Source organism: Oncorhynchus clarkii, chromosome 8, assembly GCF_045791955.1.
Source record: "Oncorhynchus clarkii lewisi isolate Uvic-CL-2024 chromosome 8, UVic_Ocla_1.0, whole genome shotgun sequence".
Classification (NCBI taxonomy): Eukaryota; Metazoa; Chordata; class Actinopteri; order Salmoniformes; family Salmonidae; genus Oncorhynchus; species Oncorhynchus clarkii.
Window position 1 is genome coordinate 9,269,175 of NC_092154.1, and position 21,617 is coordinate 9,290,791.

A 21,617-nucleotide genomic window follows, 5' to 3' on the forward strand; every position below is an offset into this window, starting at 1 on the left:
CTGCCGATATTAGCATGGAGCTAATTCCACAACCATATAGGGCAGACCGGGCAAGCCCCCCCCCCCACCCCGCGTCCACTGCACACCTCACCGCGGATTGTCACTCAATGCCTACCCACCCCGGACTGTGTGCTCCCTGCGGCTGCCAATGTCAGCAGTACGCTGAGTGAGCTATGGTGGGTGCGAGAGGAGAGGAGACGAGACGAGCACGCCTCGGCAAGCGGACGAGGCTACTGCTATTTAATGATTCAGAATGAAATGACAAAGTCTGTCACTATCACTCTGCCAGCCGTGTTTAAAAAGCAGGAGTAGGTAGTTTTATGTTAATAATAATAATAATTATGGGTCAGAACGGAGAATTGAATAACAATAATTGTGTTGAATACAAAGTTAGATTGTAGGGGCACCTCTCTCTCTCTTTCCCGCTCTGTCACTCTCTGTTGAGATAGAACAGACAGCTACCATATAAAAGTGTATACAATTTTACTACATTGATTTCTTGAAAACAATGATAACAATCGTATTCTTCTCAATTGAAAATGGATTACTCTTGTCTGTAAGGATGACTGTCCTCTCTTCAAAAAATATGATTCTCTTTTGTTTGCGTGGATCGCTACATTATTTTTCTAAAGAAACGAAAAGCAATGTACGTACACAGCCTTGGCATAGCCTACCTACCCAAACACTGGACCCCAGGCTACATTGTAGGAAATGAATTAGCCCTATCTGGTTGACAAAATGCTGCCTGCTTAGCCGTTTTCCTCATGTCCAGGTATTGTAGTTACAATACTAACAACCATGAATTCAATGTATAGGATTGAGTCATCAGGGATGGGCAACTGGCTGGCCAATTTGACAAAATAATTGTTTAAATAAATATATATATTTTTTAAATATATATATATATATATTTTTTTTTAACTCAGTCGTGGCTCAAACATACTGTTGAGAGTTAGACTAATATAATACATCAGCTGTAATTCCGAACTGTGGTTGTGCATCAGCCGTCACTAAATTAGCCCATGTCAGCAAATTGTTTTTAGATTGGTAAATGAGTCTAGCAGCCAGCAATCTAAATGTGTGGTAAACACGATCAAATGACTGACTGGGGTGGGGCCCATTGATTATCAGTTATCATATTTAAAACGGCAAACATTTGCCTCCACCATATAGCACAATGTGTAAAATTGCAAGTAATTAGCTGTCTGTTTTTTTTTTTTGTGTGGCCCTGACCCTCATCAAAGATGCTGATCCCTGAAGTAGCCTAACATAAAGTAGTCCTACATGAGATAGACTTATTTAGAAACTATGTAGCGGCTACATTAGCCGAAGGATTCCATTTGGTTAGTCAACTCCAACTTTGAACTCTCTCTTTGCCAACACGTGCACGACCACATGCTTGCACTGCCTTAATCACACTTGAAGAAATGTATGAAAAGTGTCCGTCTACAGATTATGACGTGATAGCACACACATAAGTGTTTTCTTGTTGAAGTCACTGCTGACATCTAGTGGAGTTCACTTAGTGGACCATTCGTTGTAATTTTAATGGGTTGAAAAACAAAGTCACAACAAATAGATAGCACTTTAATACTTTTTAAACAAACGTTTATTCGTTTTATCAATCTAACTCTTATTTTCTACAGGCTTTGGCAGTAGTTAGTCCATAATTCCAGTAGATGGCGCTGTTGCACTATAGTAGTGTGGGAAGCAACAAGTACTGGCCAAGCGCACACCATTCCTCAGAATGTAGTGACAGAACTGTGTAAGTTTCTTTATCACTAATGTAACAGCATGTTTAAAATTTATAACATTGAAAGAACATCATAACGTTTGGGAAAAGGTTTGAGGTGTTATTTTTTGTTTAAAACTGAGTGAGTGAAGAACGTGATTGAGAATGACTGTTTGCTTTATGCTAGCTGTGGTAACAATTACAAATTAAATATATATATTTTTCACAAGTCACATAGAGACTTTGGGTTTTTCTGAGTAAATAAATGTACATGATTTCCTGGAAGTCATTGTGGTAAAATGGCGGCTCGCGCGCTGCCTGTGTAAACGGACTTTAGTGCACGTAGTGCAGGTGCAAGAGAGACTAGTTCATGTTGGCTACACTGTTTTGAAGCTGAATGTAATGTTTATCCGTTTTCTACATGTGTAGCAATATTCAGACATGACAGTTGTTTATCTTGATCTAAAAGTGTTTATATTTGGGGAATGAGGAGATATACTATAGGTAAAGTGCACTTGTGTTGTGTAAGTTAATGTGTGCACTTGTGTTGTGTAAGTAATGTGTGCACTTGTGTTGTGTAAGTTAATGTGTGCACTTGTGTTGTGTAAGTTAATGTGTGCACTTGTGTTGTGTAAGTTAATGTGTGCACTTGTGTTGTGTAAGTTAATGTGTGCACTTGTGTTGTGTAAGTTAATGTGTGCACTTGTGTTGTGTAAGTTAATGTGTGCACTTGTATGTGTAAGTTAATGTTTTGTTGTAATTAGTTGTCAATCGATTGAAATGAATTAATAAGGACATATTTGAAATGAGAAAAGGTATACAGAGAATAAAGAAAGTGGCAGAACTGTCAGGACGATAACTTTTGTGTCCGTTTCTCGTTATCACTAAAGGCCACTTTCAGATTCAGTTTGAGGCTGGTAACATAATGCATATATGAAAATCATAAATGCTACGCAAATTGTTAGAAATGCTAAATTGGCACTGACATTACCCCATTGAAGTTGACATTTAAAATGGTTAAGGTTCAGGGTAGGGGTTAGGGTTAAGGTTCAGGGTAGGGGTTAGGGTTAGGGTTAAGGTTCAGGATAGGGGGTAGGGTTAAGGTTAGGGTAAGGGTTAGGGTTAAGGTTCAGGGTAGGGGTTAAGGTTCAGAGTAGGGGTTAGGGTTAAGGTTCAGGGTAGGGGTTAAGGTTCAGAGTAGGGGTTAGGGTTAATGTTCAGGTTAGGGGTTAGGGTTAAGGTTAGGGTAGGGGTTAAGGTTAGGGTAAGGGTTAGGGTTAAGGTTAGGGTAGGGGTTAGGGTTAAGGTTAGGGTAGGGGTTAGGGTTAAGGTTAGGGTAAGGGTTAGGGTTCAGGATAGGGGTTAGGGTTAAGGTTCAGGGTAGGGGTTAAGGTTCAGAGTAGGGGTTAGGGTTAATGTTCAGGTTAGGGGTTAGGGTTAAGGTTAGGGTAGGGGTTAGGGTTAAGGTTAGGGTAGGGGTTAGGGTTAAGGTTAGGGTAGGGGTTAGGGTTAAGGTTAGGGTAAGGGTTAGGGTTAAGGTTCAGGGTAGGGGTTAGGGTTAAGGTTCAGGGTAGGGGTTAGGGTTAAGGTTAGGGTTAAGGTTAGGGTAAGGGTTAGGGTTAAGGTTCAGGGTAGGGGTTAGGGTAAGGGTTAGGGTTAAGGTTCAGGGTAGGGGTTAGGGTAAGGGTTAGGGTTAAGGTTCAGGGTAGGGGTTAGGGTAAGGGTTAAGGTTAGGGTAGGGGTTAGGGTTAAGGTTAGGGTAGGGGTTAGGGTTAAGGTTCAGGGTAGGGACATCACAAGGATCCCGATAGCACTAATCATGGTGTAAGAGTGTGCGACAACACAGACTGTTAAGGTGAACTATACAGGACATTACTCTAGTGTGTAGTCTAGTGTGTCAAGGTGAACTATACAGGACATTACTCTAGTGTGTCAAGGTGCACTATACAGGACATTACTCTAGTCTAGTGTGTCAAGGTGAGGACATTATAGTGTGTCAAGGTGAACATTACTCTAGTCTAGTGTGTCAAGGTGAACTATACAGGACATTACTCTAGTGTGTCAAGGTGAACTATACAGGACATTACTCTAGTCTAGTGTGTTAAGGTGAACTATACAGGACATTACTCTAGTGTGTTAAGGTGAACTATACAGGACATTACTCTAGTGTGTCAAGGTGCACTATACAGGACATTACTCTAGTGTGTTAAGGTGCACTTGCTGCTCTGCAAAGACTCTGGGTCGGCCAGCAGGAGGTCTATTTCCTCCTTCATCAACCAACCACATGACAGCTGGCTCAGGTGTCAGATTAGCCTCATATAGTGCACTCAGCGTGTGTGTGTGTGTGCGTGTGTTTTGTTCAGATCTGCTGACCTGAATAGTGTGGGCACACATAGATAGGTGATGTAGCTCAAATAGATGCTGGGTTTTTGGGGGTAACGGTCCAAATTGGCCCCTCATACCGTAAGAGATGAAAGTGTTTGTCGAATAGGGGATGAGAATTGGGATGAATGATTATTTAACTACGCAAGTCAGTTAAGGACACATTCTTATTTACAATGACGGCCTAGGAACAGTGGGTTAACTGCCTTGCTCAGGGGCAGAACCTGTCAGCTCAGGGATTCGATCTAGCAACCTTTTGGTTACTGGCCCTGGCTCTAACCACTAGGCTACCTGCCACCCCAAACATGCAACCTGGATACATAAAACTCTGTACAACATCAGTTGCAGATGGTCACAGTATTTCAATAAGCCTACCTTGTAGGTTAAATTCATTCCCCTATATGTTAATCTGTCTCCAGGTTTATGCTATTAGATAGAGAAACCCTGCACGGATTAAGGTTAAGGTATTAGCTACCCTTAAATCCCCTTTCACCGTCTGCCTGTTTATTCTGTCTGTCTGCCCCATCCAATACCTGTCACACGGTTCAGTCACTGGATTTCAGCCAAATGCTCCAATTGGAGCCGTCCCAATAGCCGGTGGACAGAGACGATTGGTTCATGACCTGTCAGTCACAGCAGCAGGCCGGGTTCTGTCGCTTGTCAAACTGAAAATGTACATCTCAGTGCATGCTGTTATGCTAGCGCTCTTTGGAATGTAGGGTCTGAGGATGCAAAAGAAAAGTGTAAGTATTTATCAATAGTTTCTATGTTAGTGTTTTTGAAAATTAACTTGGAGACATTTTAAATTGTACATTTTCATCATAGCTTTTGACACTTTTGCCGTCTTGGGGTAGCTTTAGCCTTTGTGTTCACTGATGCAGATCGTTTTTTTTTCTGTGCGTAATGTGTGCGTAATTATGACTTGCCCATTGGTGGTCTGTATTCAGGACTATTAGCGCAAAACTCATATCGGATTGATCCGAAACATGTTAAAAGTTGAATACCATTGAAACAGTGCATTGTAATAATAGTGCAATAACTAATTACCAGACATTGTCAGAAAATCACAATAGAAACAAAAAATACTACTTTATTTGAATTGTATTTAGCTGTTTTTATTATTAAACCATTTAATTCACAATAAATAACAAAAAAACATAGTGCATCACTACACATATATTTTCTCTGAAGAAACAAAAATAACATTATAAAGTAAAAAAATTAAATCACAACAATTGACTTTCAAAAGTTAAAGTACCTCAAGTAAATGGAATAAAGTCCAGGGGTTACAGTTGTACAAACCTATGATAGAGTTGTAAGAATACAGTGGTTTTTTTTTGTGTTATTGACTAATTCTAGAGATTTTATTAAATATTGGATTTCAAGGAAAAATATATTGCATTTGGGGACATATTTCAAACGTGTGTTTTTGTGTATATCCAATTTACCAGAGAGAATGAAAAAATACAGACTAATTCAGTAGTTTTGTTTTCATCTGAACAATAACATACTACATCTTTCATTGTAAAAACATGGGTCTTATTGATGGAATAAAAATTGTAAATACTTAACTCGCTCTAAACTAACTTCACAGAATCACACTTGTAAAAAAACAATGTGTATAATAGTTTCCCCTTCTTTATCACAGAAAAGGCATATGTCCTCTAAATACGTGAATTTAGACAACACGTTATTGCAAGGGTATAGTTTGTGCAAGATTTTAAAGTTAATTTATTTTACTTTATTTGATATTCAAAATTTGTGAAGGAGCAACCAAGCTTTCTTCCATCTTGTTCTTAGAGACATTTGTTACATTTATTTATTTCTTTTTTGGGGCTATTATATATTTTTTTTATTGTTGGTCAAGGGCTGGTAAGTAAGCATTTAACTGTATGGTCTACACCTGTTGTAGTCGGCGCATGTGACAAATAACATTTGATTTGCTAAAATTATCTAATTAATGTATTATTACATTTGTTATCCAGCAGGGGGCAACATTCCAACATACATTGTGCATCTACCTTGACTTGTTCTCCAAAACACAAATTAGATTTAATTAATTTAGTAAATCCTGAAGGTATTGCTTTGCATATGGAATTACATTCTTTATAATGTATTGGGAAGTTATATGTTTGTAAGAACTTCCTATAAGAGAGTATATTTCCTTCTTTATTAAATATCTCAAGCACAAATGTCATATTTCTTTCAAATCAATTAGGGAAGAATATAGACTTGTTTTTAACAACAATTTTGTGGGACGAGGTTCCTTGTGTGGGAAGAGGTTGTGGACATAACATAGTTTCCAGACTATAAGGGCTTGTTCATTACATTTTGACAGTTTGATGGGTCATTTTGCTAGAGAATAGTTGCACTTCCAATTCCATAAAAATATGACAGGGAATGAAGTACCATATAGATTCATAGGTCAGCATACATCTTTTATCCAGTTTACTCTCAAGGTATTGTTGATATCAATGAAATCTAGTACTTCAAGACCACAATCCACGCTCTTTGGTTTGATATTACAGACTTCTTAAGTTTGCGTTGTTTATTTTTCCATATAAAGTCTAGGAAAGTGTTGTTGATATCGTTGCTGGTTTGATCAGCTACAGATAGGGATGGAGCAGGGAGGACGAAACGTGACAGACCCTCTGCTTTGTACAGTTATTTTTTAAGTGCAATAGCAACTCGATCCTTATCTTTCAGAAACAGATTTGTATCGCTAATTGAGATATTTTTTTATTTTTTTTCCAAATATTGAAATACCTTCTAATTCAGGGATGTTTAAAATGCTAATATATAGTAATTCTACAACTAAAATGAATAAGAAAGCTGAGATAGGACAACCCTGGCGTAGACCACGGTGAATATTAAATATTCTGGTTGTGTTACAATTAATCATAATAGAACTAATAGAACATATTGATATCAGAGACAAAGATAGTCCCGAAACCAAAAGTGTACAAGGAAGGAATTAGGAATTTGTGTTCTATTGTATCAAATGCTTTACAAAAGTCGAGGAATAAAATAATATCCTCGGAGTCAACTGAATCAGCTCAATCAAGTCTAAAACGAACCTAATGTTACAGCTGCTGTGGCGATGTGGGTTGACACCTGGTTGAGGAGCTGCTGCACAGTGGCTGAGAGAGACTCCATTGATTTGGAGGTAGACTCTGTTGTCTTTTCATTAATGGCCAGTTTCTCAAAGATGGCTTTGGGAATGTCAGGGTTGGTAGAATAATTTTAGACTGCCCTGTATTTGGCAGGAGGGCTCTTACTCGGCGTAGGTGGCAGTGGTGAATATAAGGAGTCTTTTACCATGAGTTCTGGGAGGTCTTTAACTGCCTTAATTTTGCTGGACCCCAGGAAGAGTAGCTGCTGCCAAAGCAGCAGCTAATGGGGATCCATACTAAATACAAATACGAAATATGTGGGCTGCATGCTTCTGTCTCGCTGCTTGCATCTGAGGTGATTAGCATCTGTTCAGCCAATGGATTCGTGATCTCCGTGTTTTCCAATCACCTTCTGTTACTTCATATAGGTAAGGGTCAGTTTACAAAAAAAATATTAAAATCCATGAGTATTGATCATTATCTTCCTGGTTTATCGGGAAGTACGTTCAAATACACCCACTCAAAGTGACGCCATCTTGGCCCTGAAAAGATAACTTTATTGTCTATTGTCCGTCACAGTGTACATATCATAATACCCATAAAACCTAGCCGTAAAACCCAGTAATGGTTCCAATCATTTTTGCGAATGGGATATTAGAACTACTCCATATAAGGTCAGTGTTTTGTGTAGGCCTACCCTGGTGTGACGTTTTGATAGCCATGTAAATTCTCTCTTGGATAAGGTGAGTTTTATGAATATATTCACCTCAATTTACTCCCAAAAGTTGAAAATACTAATTAGCAACAGAAAAGACCTCAGCAACACTACAACTTCCTGCAGGAAGCTCCTGCACTTCATCTCTAGCCAACACTAAGCTACCATTCACCAGCGCAGGATCAGAGATCTTTGTGCCCAATCAATGAATTTAAGTCCCCTTTCTCTGTCTTAGCTAGCCAGTGACTACACTTTAGCTGGCTAGTTAGCAGAGCAGTACAGTGCATTCGTAAAGTATGTAGACCCCTTCCCCTTTTTCCAAATTGTGTTACGTTACAGCCTTATTCATCAATCTACACACAATACCCCATAATAACAAATTGAAAACAGGTTTTTATAAATACCTTATTTACATAAGTATTCAGACCCTTTGCTCTGAGACTCGAAATTGAGCTCAGGTGCATCCTGTTTCCATTGATGATTCTTGAGATGTTTCCACAACTTGACTGGAGTCCACCTGTGGTCAATTACATTGATTGAACATGTTTTGGAAAGGTACACACCTGTCTATATAAGGTCTCACAGTTGAAAGTGCATGTCAGAGCAAAAACCAAGCCATGATGTTGAAGGAATTGTCTGTAGAGCTCAGAGACAGGATTATGTTGAGGCACAGATCTGGGGAAGGGTACCAAAACATTTCTGCAGCATTGAAGGTCCCCAAGAACACGGAGGCCTCCATCATTCTTAAATGGAAGACGTTTGCAACCACAAAGACTCTTCCTAAAGCTGGCTGCTCGGCCAAACTGAGCAATCGGGGGAGAAGGGCCTTGGTCAGGGAGGTGACAAAGAACCCGAGAACTCTGACAGAGCTCCAGAGTTCCTCTGTAGAGATGGGAAAACCTTCCAGAAGGACAACACTCAACACAAATCAGGCCTTTATGGTAGAGTGGCCAGACGGAAGCCACTCCTCAGTAAAAGGCACATGACAGCCCGCTTGGAGTTTGCCAAAAGGCACCTAAAGGACTCTAAGACAATGAGAAACACGATTCTCTGGTCTGATGAAACCAAGATTGCACTCTTTGGCCTAAATGCAGAGAGATCCTTGTTGAAAACCTGCTCCAGAGTGCTCAGGACCTCAAACGGGGGTGAAGTTTCACCTTCTAACATGACAACGACTTTAAGCACACAGCCAAGACAATGCAGGAGTGGCTTCGGGACAAGTCTCTCAATGTCCTTGAGTGGCCCAGCCAGAGCCCAGACTTAAACCCAAAAGAACATCTCTGGAGAGACCTGAAAATAGCTGTGCAGTGACTTTCCCCATCCAACCTGACAGTGCTTGAGAGGATCTGCAGAGAAGAATGGGAGAAACTCCCTAAATGCAGGTGTGCCAAGCTTGTAGCGTCATACCCAAGAAGAATCAAGGCTGTAATCGCTGCCAATGGGGCTTCAACAAAGTTGCATTTTTAAAAAAAGACTGTTTTTGTGTAGATTGATGAAGACAAAAAAACAATTTAATCCATTTAGAATACTTAGCCTAGATAATTGTTAGTACAGTATGTTGACTTTGGTGTCTATTTCAGACCTCATAGCATTTTTCAAGGATGAGCAGAAGAGCATTAAAAGGGGTGAAGACCACTACCAGTGTGGCCATGTGGAGAAGACCACTACCAGTGTGGCCATGTGGAGAAGACCACTATCAGTGTGGTCATGTGGAGAAGACCACTATCAGTCTGGTCATATGGAGAAGACCACTAGAAGTCTGGTCATGTGGAGAAGACCACTAGAAATCTGGCCATGTGGAGAAGACCACTAGAAGTCTGGTCATGTGGAGAAAACCACTAGAAGTCTGGTCATGTGGAGAAGACCACTAGAAATCTGGCCATGTGGAGAAGACCACTAGAAGTCTGGTCATGTGGAGAAGACCACTAGAAATCTGGCCATGTGGAGAAGACCACTATAATTCTGGTCACATGGAGAAAACCACTATCAGTGTGGCCATATGGAGAAGACCACTATCAGTGTGGCCATATGGAGAAGACCATATGTCAAGTGATACTGAAATGTCAAGTGATACCGATATGTCAAGTGATACCAATATGACATGTCAAGCGATACCGATATGATATGTCAAGTGATACCAATATGTCAAGTGATACCAATATGTCAAGTGATACCGATATGATATGTCAAGTGATACCGATATGTCAAGTGATACCGATATGACATGTCAAGCGATACCGATATGATATGTCAAGTGATACCAATATGTCAAGTGATACCGATATGTCAAGTGATACCGATATGATATGTCAAGTGATACTGAAATGTCAAGTGATACCGATATGTCAAGTGATACCGATATGATATGTCAAGTGATACCGATATGTCAAGTGATACCGATATGTCAAGTGATACCGATATGTCAAGTGATACCGATATGTCAAGTGATACCGATATGATATGTCAAGTGATACCGATATGTCAAGTGATACCGATATGTCAAGTGATACCGCCTCCGTGAAGACCGTCCCTACTGGCACCAGGATCCCCGGTCAGTTCAACATCACTGGAAGAGACACTTGCTTCTTTGTTGTCGTGGACCACCAAAGCCCCCATCACCATCCTCGTCCAGCGTGACGACCTCTGGCAGAGTCATAATGCTGGACTAGAGTTATTGCTTCTTCGTTGTCGTGGACCACCAAAGCCCCCATCACCATCCTCGTCCAGCGTGACGACCTCTGGCAGAGTCATAATGCCGGACTGGAGTTATTCAAGGAACACGTGCTCCCAAAGTTGGCAACAGTGAACAGTACACATCTTGTAAATAGTTTATTCCACATAGTCCACACACACACACACACACACACACACACACACACACACACACACACACACACACACACACACACACACACACACACATAGGCTCCCAGAATAGGTTATATTACATACAAGGTTTGCTCAAAGCAGCCACCTAAAGTAATGTAGTTAACTTTATCACGGGCGCATTGAGAATGTATATCTGTGATGTTCAAATGATGTCTTACTTGCTGAAGGCCCCGGTCATTCCTGCCTATACCTAAGTTCAATCGCAAAGGCTGGTCTGAGTGCCTCTCCTCACAGTTCAATTCAGTAGTACAACACAAGTCACATTGTATTTTAGCATGGGCACAGCTGGAATTTATATAGGTGATGTTTAAATCATTTCTTACGCTTCCTTTTCTGGTAAATGCAGCTGCCATTTTTCTTTCCCAATAGAAAATGGCAGCTGCCTGAGCATTTCCAGTATTTACGTTTTCCGTTGAGCTCATTTTGCTGTTATACCAGGTCATTTACAAATGTAACAGCACAGCATCATGCCACTTGTACTCAAACTATTAATTAGCCAGGTGAATTTGAAGATATATCTGCACAGTATGTTTGTAAGCTAACTAGTCAGCCAGTTTAAGACAAAGCAAAGCAACATCTAAGCAAAAGGCAACCTGCTATCCCCGGCACCTGTCGTCATCCCTGGTGCCTGGAAGTTCAACGTTACCATTGATCTCTAAATAAGTAGAGTTGGACACACACTACTAACTAACTAGAGAGAGAGAGCAAGAGAACATCAAAGGATGGGAGAGGCATCAGCTACAGCAGATCCTCTTGCTGAGGGTGATGTAGATCACGTGTTGCTTCCGCAGGTCACGCCTCATGTCTAAAACATGGGGGAAAATTGGGGACAAAGTCCATTTCAATGCAATTTACAAATTCAATGTTTTACACAATATTGTATCATATTTGATGAGTTACTGACCTGTTCATCCACTACCTTTTATGGTAAATACAAGTGTAACAACGTGCAAATAGTTGAAGAAAACTATAAAGAAAGAAAATAAATAGACAGAGTTTGTATTTACAAAGATGTTCGTTCTTCACTGGTTACCCTTGTCTTGTGGAAACAGGTCACACATCTTGATGCTGTAATGGCACACTAGTATTTCACCTAATAGATATGGGAGTTTATCAAGATTGGATTTGTTTTCAAATTCTTTGTGAGTTTGTAATCTGTGGGCAGTATGTGTCTCTAATATAGTCATACTCTCTCTGTCTGTCTCTTTCTCCCTCTCTCTCTGAGATAATATAATATCTCATCAGTTATAATCTAATCTTGCAAGGTTTCTATTTCTGTCAGAGAAAGTTTGTGGTCAGGTGCTCTGTGAAGAGACAGACGGGATGTTTTTTCTCTTTAAAAAAGTTTTAGGTTTACATAAAAAATGTTTCCTTGTTCATTACCATATGCGCTTCTATTCCATTCTAATCCACTCATCTACCTTGCCTGAAGAAAACGGTCCCACAACTCAAGCCAGAACGATATCTTAACATAACCAACCATTTCTTTTTCATTAGGAGGAAACCATTCCAAAGGAAACGGAAGAAAGTCCATTGATGAGCTGCTAGACTACGTTGTTCAGACACTTCAAGAGACTTTTCAGACAGTTTACATGCCAACTACCACAGCCGTTGTTGTCATGGAAGGGACCCACAGCACCTTGCGTCTGTACCAAACCATCAGGGAGAGGAGCTCTGTGAGGCCGTTCATCCTCACCCCCACCCCTATCCAAAGGGGCCCCGGCTCCTCCCTCCACAAGACCGCCTCTCTTAGGGCTCAACCAATCATTTCCCACCATCCAACGGAAGAGGGGCCAGTTGAGACAGTGCAGTGGGATCAGTCAGGAGAACTTGGGTTTAAAAAACAGAAACAGAGTTTTGAGGAGGACAGCAAGGCGGATGGTTTAGGATCATCATCAGACTCTGAGCTCCACTGGTTGGCTGACCTCCACCTGCTACCTCTCTGTTCGGAGTGTAAGGCCAGGGTTGGGATGGGGAACCAGGGAGGTAAGCTCAGGCACCTGGGCTCAGAGGAGAGCCAAGATGGTTGCTCACCCAGATTACCACCAGACCCCCAGGCGACCAGGAGAAGGAGGACTGGGGGGATGAACGGCACCAGTAGCCTACAGCACACCCTCACCCGGTCCCCTGGGACCCCACGGACAGCAGGGAGCTCCAAGAGAATGAGGCTGAAGAGGTTGTGGAAGATGAGTGCTCGCCCAGCCGAGGAGACGCTTCAGTGGGGTGCAGTGGAGTCGAGTCCAGCCTATCCTTCTGATGGTGTCTCCAACTCTAATTTCACAGAGAGGAGGAATACAGTCATGAGAGGAGGAGAAAAGGAGAAGATGGACACCGTCCAGGGAGGCAGAGAGAGGGAGAAATGTTCTAAGAGTCCAACTATGACACAGGAAGCAAAGAGGCCATGCACCGTACCCTCCAGCGCTGTTCTGGACTCCCTCAGGGGGGTTCTACTCTCTGAGAACCACTCTTGTTCTCTGAACAAAGTTCTCCCATTTGAGTACCACTACAGTTCTCGCACGCCCCGAGAAGTTGTAACTCTGAAAGAAGAGTCTGTTCACATTGACTCAGATACGGAGCTCTCCGAGTACGACAACGAATTCTGTAACATCTCTCCCTTCCCATCTAAACCTCAAGAGGTAGAGGATGCCCAGGACAGCACCAGGCAGTCTCCAGAGGGGGGGTCCAACCAGGCCCTGAGCCCCAGCCAGGAGGGAGGCAGAGCAGAGAAGGGGTGGAGGATGGAGATGAAGAGGAAGGAAGCAGCCTGGAGGGTGATGGAGAAGATCGAGGAGGTGGAGGGGATCATACGGAGGGTCAGTCTAACCAGCGCTGACTGGATAAAAGAAGGGAGAGAGGGGAGTGTTTTTGATCTATTTACCTCTACGCCAGATGTGTCTGAAGAGGAGTCAGTGTCCGAGACCAAACCTGAATCCTCTTTCCAGCTCCAGCCAGAGCTCCAAGATTGGGGGACTACTCTGGAAGATTCTCTCCCAGCTGAGGAGATTCATGCCCTGGGTGAGGCGTTGAGCCAGAGCCTGCGGAGAGCCCTGAGGATGGAGGGTCTTGGGGAAGACGAGGACTGGGAGGCAGTGAGGTGTAGAGAAACAACCTGGAACATCAACTTAGAGCAAACCTCTCCAGAATTGTCATGGGATCCCATCGACCTCTCCAACGGCAACACCATGACCTTTGACCCTATGAGAGAATGGAAGCGTCCCTCCTCGCCCTCTCTCTTGGACAACTCGTCCCTAAGGACCTCCAGTAGCTTTAACAGCATGTCCCCTATGATGTCCCCCATCCTGTCTCCTCTGTCCTCCCTATTGTCCAGCCCCCGGCTCATTCGCCGTCCCCTGCCTCGGTCCCTCTCCCAGCCTGTTGAGGAGATGAGCGAGGGAAGAAGAATGAGAGATGAGGAAGGTCAGAGAGGGACGAAGAACTCGGCACCATGCCATCTTGTCCTGCAGGGTGGGAGTTGTAATAGAGGTGACAACAGTGACGTTAAGGTCAACAGAGGACAGGTAGGGGACAAAAAGGGGACCAGGAAGCGAGTAGCATGGCTGGATCTGAGGCTGAATGAGCAGAACCAGAATGACGGTCAGAGAAAAGGAGACTCCAGTTGGGCTGAGCCCGGTATTTCCAGTTTGTCCACTGTGCTGTCTTCAGGTGAGTGGTCACCTTATGCAATTCATCATGTCCAAATTATAACAAGAGAAATAAGCTTACAGAAGGGGGAAAAGACACTGCGTAGAATGGAGTAAGACACATTCTGTTACGTAACTAATATCCAGTGTTTTTGTCTTTGAGGATGTATACTGAGCTGCACAGGATAATTGACCCTTACAAAGTAGAAGTTGTTTCTCTCCGACAGACCAGACCAGACCGACAGACACACAGACACACAGACACACAGACAGACAGACAGACAGACAGACAGACAGACAGGACAGACAGGACAGACAGACACACAGACAGGACAGACAGACAGGACAGACAGACAGGACAGATAGATAGGGGTGAATAGGTTCTGACAGTCAGGTTTACACATCGCTTAGTGATCTGCTGTTTCTGCCTCAACCACTCTGCATTCTCTATAGTCAGGTGACTGTTATGGGCCAAGGCTTCTCAGCAGGGCTCTGACACACAAACGTCTCTGACACACACACACACACACACACACACACACACACACACACACACACACACACACAGATGCTGGGCCTTTTTTACTTTCCAATTTATCACACTCCCTTTTAGGCCGTTAACTCTCATCAACCAGCATGGAGCCATCATTTTTAGAGTACAGATGTAGGATCCTAATTTGATGCAGGAAATGTTAAACTTGCAGTGTATTTGAGGTTTTAAAAAGTTTGTAATTTCCACTTTGAAATTTCAGACTTGATTTTCCCTTTTTTGTATCAAATTTTAAAAAATCCATTAATTATAATCCACATAATAATTCACATTTCCTGTTGCTGCAGGATTATTTTCCTGTTGTATCAAACTGTCTCAAATTAAGATCCTACATCTGTACCATCAATCCTCTCTACCCATGTTTAGTGTACCAGAAGTGTGTGTGTGTGTGTGTGTGTGTGTGTGTGTGTGTGTGTGTGTGTGTGTGTGTGTGTGTGTGTGTGTGTGTATTTGTGCGTGTGCGTGTGAGTGCGTGAGTGCGTGTGTTCAAGCATGGGGTCAGTGGGCACCTGACAGCAGCTCTCTCTGGAGGCCATGATAGAATGTGCAGTGAGCGAAGTCAATCCAAGGTTCAGGATTAAAGACTAGTGTTTGTGTGAACAAAAAAAGCAGAGGTATTTTCAAATGGGAAGGAACAGTCAGGAGTGCAATCTAGGGTTAATCAGCATTGTTCAGTGTGGTTGTGCCGGAGCTTCAAGGTCTTATAGGTATAGTTAGGGTTAGGGTTAGGGTTAGGTATAGGTATAGTTAGGGTTAGGTATAGGTATTGTTAGGGTTAGGGTTAGGGTTAGGTATAGTTAGGGTTAGGGTTAGGTATGGTTAGGTATAGGTATAGTTAGGGTTAGGTATAGTTAGGGTTAGGGTTAGGTATTGTTAGGGTTAGGTATAGTTAGGGTTAGGTATAGTTAGGGTTAGTATAGTTAGGGTTAGGGTTAGGTATAGTTAGGGATAGGTATAGTTAGGGTTAGGGTTAGGTATAGTTAGGGTTAGGTATAGTTAGGGTTAGTATAGTTAGGGTTAGGGTTAGGTATAGTTAGGGATAGGTATAGTTAGGGTTCGGTATAGTTAGAGTTAGGTATAGTTAGGGTTAGGTATAGTTTGGGTTAGGTATAGTTAGGGTTAGGTATAGTTAGGGTTAGGTATAGTTAGGGTTAGGTATAGTTAGGGATAGGGATAGTTAGGGTTAGGTGTAGTTAGGGTTAGGTATAGTTAGGGATAGGTATAGTTAGGGTTAGGTATAGTTAGGGATATGTATAGTTAGGGTTAGGTATAGTTAGGGTTAGTATAGTTAGGGTTAGGTATAGTTAGGGATAGACATAGTTAGGGTTAGGTATAGTTATGGTTAGGTATAGTTAGGGTTAGGTATAATTAGGGTTAGGTATAGTTAGGGTTAGGGTTAGGTATAGTTAGGGATAGGTATAGTTAGGGTTAGGTATAGTTAGGGTTAGGTATAGTTAGGGTTAGGTATAGTTAGGGTTAGGTTTAGGTATAGTTAGGGATAGGTATAGTTAGGGTTAGGTATAGTTAGAGTTAGGTATAGTTAGGGTTAGGGTTAGGTATAGTTAGGGTTAGGTATAGTTAGGGTTAGGGTTAGGTATAGTTAGGGTTAGGGTTAGGTATAGTTAGGGTTAGGGTTAGGTATAGTTAGGGTTAGGGTTAGGTATAGTTAGGTATAGGTATAGTTAGGGTTAGGTATAGTTAGGGTTAGGTATAGTTAGGGTTAGGTGTAGTTAGGCTTAGGTATAGGTATAGTTAGGTATAGGTATAGTTAGGTATAGGTATAGTTAGGGTTAGGTATAGTTAGGGTTAAGGTTATGGATAGTTAGGGTTAGGTATAGTTAGGGTTAGGGTTAGGTATAGGTATAGTTAGGTATAGGTATAGTTAGGTATAGTTAGGGTTAGGGTTAGGTATAGTTAGGGTTAGGGTTAGGTATAGTTAGGGTTAGGTATAGTTAGGGTTAGGGTTAGGTATAGGTATAGTTAGGTATAGGTATAGTTAGGGTTAGGTATAGTTAGGGTTAGGTATAGTTATGGTTAAGGTTAGGTATAGTTAGGGTTAGGTATAGTTAGGGTTAGGTATAGTTAGGGTTAGGGTTAGGTATAGTTAGGGTTAGGTATAGTTAGGGTTAGGTATAGGTATAGTTAGGTATAGGTATAGTTAGGGTTAGGGTTAGGTATAGTTAGGTATAGGTATAGTTAGGGTTAGGTATAGTTAGGGTTAGGTATAGTTAGGGTTAGGTGTAGTTAGCTTAGGTATAGGTATAGTTAGGTATAGGTATAGTTAGGTATAGGTATAGTTAGGGTTAGGTATAGTTAGGGTTAGGTATAGTTAGGGTTAGGTTAGGTATAGGTATAGTTAGGGTTAGGTATAGTTAGGGTTAGGTATAGTTAGGGTTAGGTATAGGTATAATTAGGTATAGTTAGGGTTAGGGTTAGGTATAGTTAGGGATAGGTATAGGGTTAGGGTTAGGGTTATGTATATGTATAGTTAGGGTTAGGTATAGGGTTAGGGTTAGGTATAGTTAGGTATAGGTATAGTTAGGGTTAGGTATAGTTAGGGTTATGTATAGTTAGGATAGGTGTAGTTAGGGATCGGTATAGTTAAGGTTAGGTATATGTATAGTTAGGGTTAGGTATAGTTAGGGTTAGGGTTAGGTATAGTTAGGTATATGTATAGTTAGGGTTAGGTATAGTTAGGTATAGGTATAGTTAGGGTTAGGTATAGTTAGGTATAGGTATAGGTATAGTTAGGGTTAGGTATAGTTAGGGTTAGGTATAGCTAGGGTTAGGGTTAGGTATAGTTAGGGTTAGGTATAGTTAGGTATAGGTATAGTTGGGTATAGGTATAGTTAGGGTTATGGTTAGGTATAGTTAGGGTTAGGGTTAGGTATAGTTAGGGTTAGGTATAGTTAGGTATAGTTAGGTATAGGTGTAGTTAGGGTTAGGTATAGGTATAGTTAGGTATAGGTATAGTTAGGGTTAGGCATAATTAGGGTTAGGTATAGGTATAGTTAGGTTTAGGGTTAGGTATAGTTATGGTTAGGGTTAGGTATAGTTAGGGTTAGGGTTAGGTATAGTTAGGTATAGGTATAGTTAGGGTTAGGTAAAGGTATAGTTAGGGTTAGGGTTAGGTATGGGTTAGGGTTAGGTATAGTTAGGGTAAGGTATAGTTGGGTATAGGTATAGTTAGGGTTAGGTATAGTTAGGATTAGGTATAGTTAGGGTTAGGTATAGTTAGGGTTGATATTGTTAGGGTTAGTATAGTTAGGGTTAGGTATAGTTTGGGTTAGGTATAGTTAGGTATAGGTATAGTTAGGGTTAGGTATAGTTAGGGTTGGGTGTTGTTAGGTATAGTTAGGGTTAGGTATAGTTAGGTATAGGTATAGTTAGGGTTAGGTATAGTTAGGGTTAGGTTTAGTTAGGTATCGGTATAGTTAGGGTTAGGTATAGTTAGGTATAGGTATAGTTAGGGTTAGGGTTAGGTATAGTTAGGTATAGGTATAGTTAGGTATAGGTATAGTTGGGTATAGGTATAGTTAGGGTTATGGTTAGGTATAGTTAGGGTTAGGTATAGTTAGGGTTAGGTATAGTTAGGTATAGTTAGGTATAGGTGTAGTTAGGGTTAGGTATAGGTATAGTTAGGTATAGGTATAGTTAGGGTTAGGTATAATTAGGGTTAGGTATAGGTATAGTTAGGTTTAGGGTTAGGTATAGTTATGGTTAGGGTTAGGTATAGTTAGGGTTAGGGTTAGGTATAGTTAGGTATAGGTATAGTTAGGGTTAGGTAAAGGTATAGTTAGGGTTAGGGTTAGGTATAGTTAGGGTTAGGTATAGTTAGGGTTAGGTATAGTTAGGGTTAGGTATAGCTAGGGTTAGGGTTAGGTATAGTTAGGGTTAGGTATAGTTAGGTATAGGTATAGTTAGGTATAGGTATAGTTGGGTATAGGTATAGTTAGGGTTATGGTTAGGTATAGTTAGGGTTAGGTATAGTTAGGGTTAGGTATAGTTAGGTATAGTTAGGTATAGGTGTAGTTAGGGTTAGGTATAGGTATAGTTAGGTATAGGTATAGTTAGGGTTAGGTATAATTAGGGTTAGGTATAGGTATAGTTAGGTTTAGGGTTAGGTATAGTTATGGTTAGGGTTAGGTATAGTTAGGGTTAGGGTTAGGTATAGTTAGGTATAGGTATAGTTAGGGTTAGGTAAAGGTATAGTTAGGGTTAGGGTTAGGTATGGGTTAGGGTTAGGTATAGTTAGGGTAAGGTATAGTTGGGTATAGGTATAGTTAGGGTTAGGTATAGTTAGGATTAGGTATAGTTAGGGTTAGGTATAGTTAGGGTTGATATTGTTAGGGTTAGTATAGTTAGGGTTAGGTATAGTTTGGGTTAGGTATAGTTAGGTATAGGTATAGTTAGGGTTAGGTATAGTTAGGGTTGGGTGTTGTTAGGTATAGTTAGGGTTAGGTATAGTTAGTATAGGTATAGTTAGGGTTAGGTATAGTTAGGGTTAGGTTTAGTTAGGTATAGGTATAGTTAGGGTTAGGGTTAGGGTTAGGGTTAGGTATAGTTAGGGTTAGGTATAGTTAGAGTTAGGTATAGTTAGGGTTAGGTATAGTTTGGTATAGGTATAGTTTGGTATAGGTATAGTTAGGTATAGGTATAGTTAGGGTTAGGTATAGGTATAGTTAAGGTTAGGGTTAGGTATGGGTTAGGGTTAGGTATAGTTAGGGTTAGGTATAGTTAGGGTTTGGTATAGTTAGGGTTAGGGTTAGGTATAGGTATAGTTAGGGTTAGGTATAGTTAGGGTTAGGTATAGTTAGGGTTAGGGTTAGGTATAGGTATAGTTAGGTATAGGTATAGTTAGGGTTAGGTATAGTTAGGGTTAGGTATAGTTAGGGTTAGGTATAGGTATAGTTAGGTATAGTTAGGGTTAGGGTTAGGTATAGTTAGGGATAGGTATAGGGTTAGGGTTAGGGTTAGGGTTATGTATATGTATAGTTAGGGTTAGGTATAGTTAGGGTTAGGGTTAGGTTAGGTTAGGGTTAGGTATAGTTAGGTATAGGTATAGTTAGGGTTAGGTATAGTTAGGGTTAGGTATAGTTAGGGATAGGTGTAGTTAGGGATAGGTATAGTTAAGGTTAGGTATATGTATAGTTAGAGTTAGGTATAGTTAGGGTTATAGTTAGGGTTAGGGTTAGGTATAGTTAGGTATATGTATAGTTAGGGTTAGGTATAGTTAGGGTTAGGTATAGTTAGGTATAGTTAGGGTTAGGGTTAGGTATAGTTAGGGTTAGGTATAGCTAGGTATAGGTATAGGTACAGTTAGGGTTAGGTATAGTTAGGGTTAGGTATAGCTAGGGTTAGGGTTAGGTATAGTTAGGGTTAGGTATAGTTAGGTATAGGTATAGTTGGGTATAGGTATAGTTAGGGTTAGGGTTAGGTATAGTTAGGGTTAGGGTTAGGTATAGTTAGGGCTAGGTATAGTTAGGGTTAGGTATAGGTATAGTTAGGTATAGGTATAGTTAGGGTTAGGTATAGTTAGGATTAGGTATAGTTAGGGTTAGGTATAGTTAGGGTTGATATAGTTAGGGTTAGTATAGTTAGGGTTAGGTATAGTTTGGGTTAGGTATAGTTAGGTATAGGTATAGTTAGGGTTAGGTATAGTTAGGGTTGGGTGTAGGGTTAGGGTTAGGGTTAGGGTTAGGTATAGTTAGGTATAGGTATAGTTAGGGTTAGGTATAGTTAGGGTTAGGTGTAGTTAGGTATAGGTTTAGTTAGGGTTAGGTATAGTTAGGGTTAGTATAGTTAGGTATAGGTATAGTTAGGGTTAGGGTTAGGTATAGTTAGGGTTAGGTATAGTTAGGGTTAGGTATAGTTAGTTAGGTATAGTTAGGGTTAGGTATAGTTAGGGTTAGGTATAGTTAGGTATAGGTATTGTTAGGTATAGGTATAGTTAGGGTTAGGTAAAGGTATAGTTAGGGTTAGGGTTAGGTATGGGTTAGGGTTAGGTATAGTTAGGGTTAGGTATAGTTAGGGTTAGGTATAGTTAGGGTTAGGGTTAGGTATAGTTAGGATTAGGTATAGTTAGGGTTAGGTATAGTTAGGGTTGGTATAGTTAGGGTTAGTATAGTTAGGGTTAGGGTTAGGTATAGTTTGGTTTAGGTATAGTTAGGTATAGGTATTAGGGTTAGGTACAGTTAGGGTTAGGTGTAGTTAGGTATAGTTAGGGTTAGGTATAGTTAGGTATAGGTATAGTTAGGGTTAAGTATAGTTAGGGTTAGGTGTAGTTAGGTATAGTTAGGGTTAGGTATAGTTAGGGTTAGTTTAGTTAGGTATTGTTATAGTTAGGGTTAGGGTTAGGTATGGGTTAGGGTTAGGTATAGTTAGGGTTAGGTATAGTTAGGGTTAGGTATAGTTGGGTATAGGTATAGTTAGGGTTAGGTATAGTTAGGATTAGGTATAGTTAGGGTTAGGTATAGTTAGGGTTAGTATAGTTTGGGTTAGGTATAGTTAGGTATAGGTATAGTTAGGGTTAGGTATAGTTAGGGTTAGGTGTAGTTAGGTATAGTTAGGGTTAGGTATAGTTAGGTATAGGTAT

At 40.9% G+C, this 21,617-nt stretch overlaps 1 protein-coding gene across 1 annotated transcript in view; it reads left to right on the forward strand.

The window, feature by feature from the left end:
* The first annotated feature begins 10,438 nt into the window (after positions 1 to 10,438).
* LOC139415690 (uncharacterized) overlaps positions 10,439 to 21,617 on the forward strand; it is a 69,280-nt gene continuing 58,101 nt past the window's right edge. Inside the window, exons 1-2 of the mRNA XM_071163808.1 lie at positions 10,439 to 10,493; positions 12,329 to 14,494. Of these exons, the coding sequence (XP_071019909.1) occupies positions 10,439 to 10,493; positions 12,329 to 14,494 (2,221 nt within the window). The remainder of the gene's footprint in view (positions 10,494 to 12,328; positions 14,495 to 21,617) is intronic.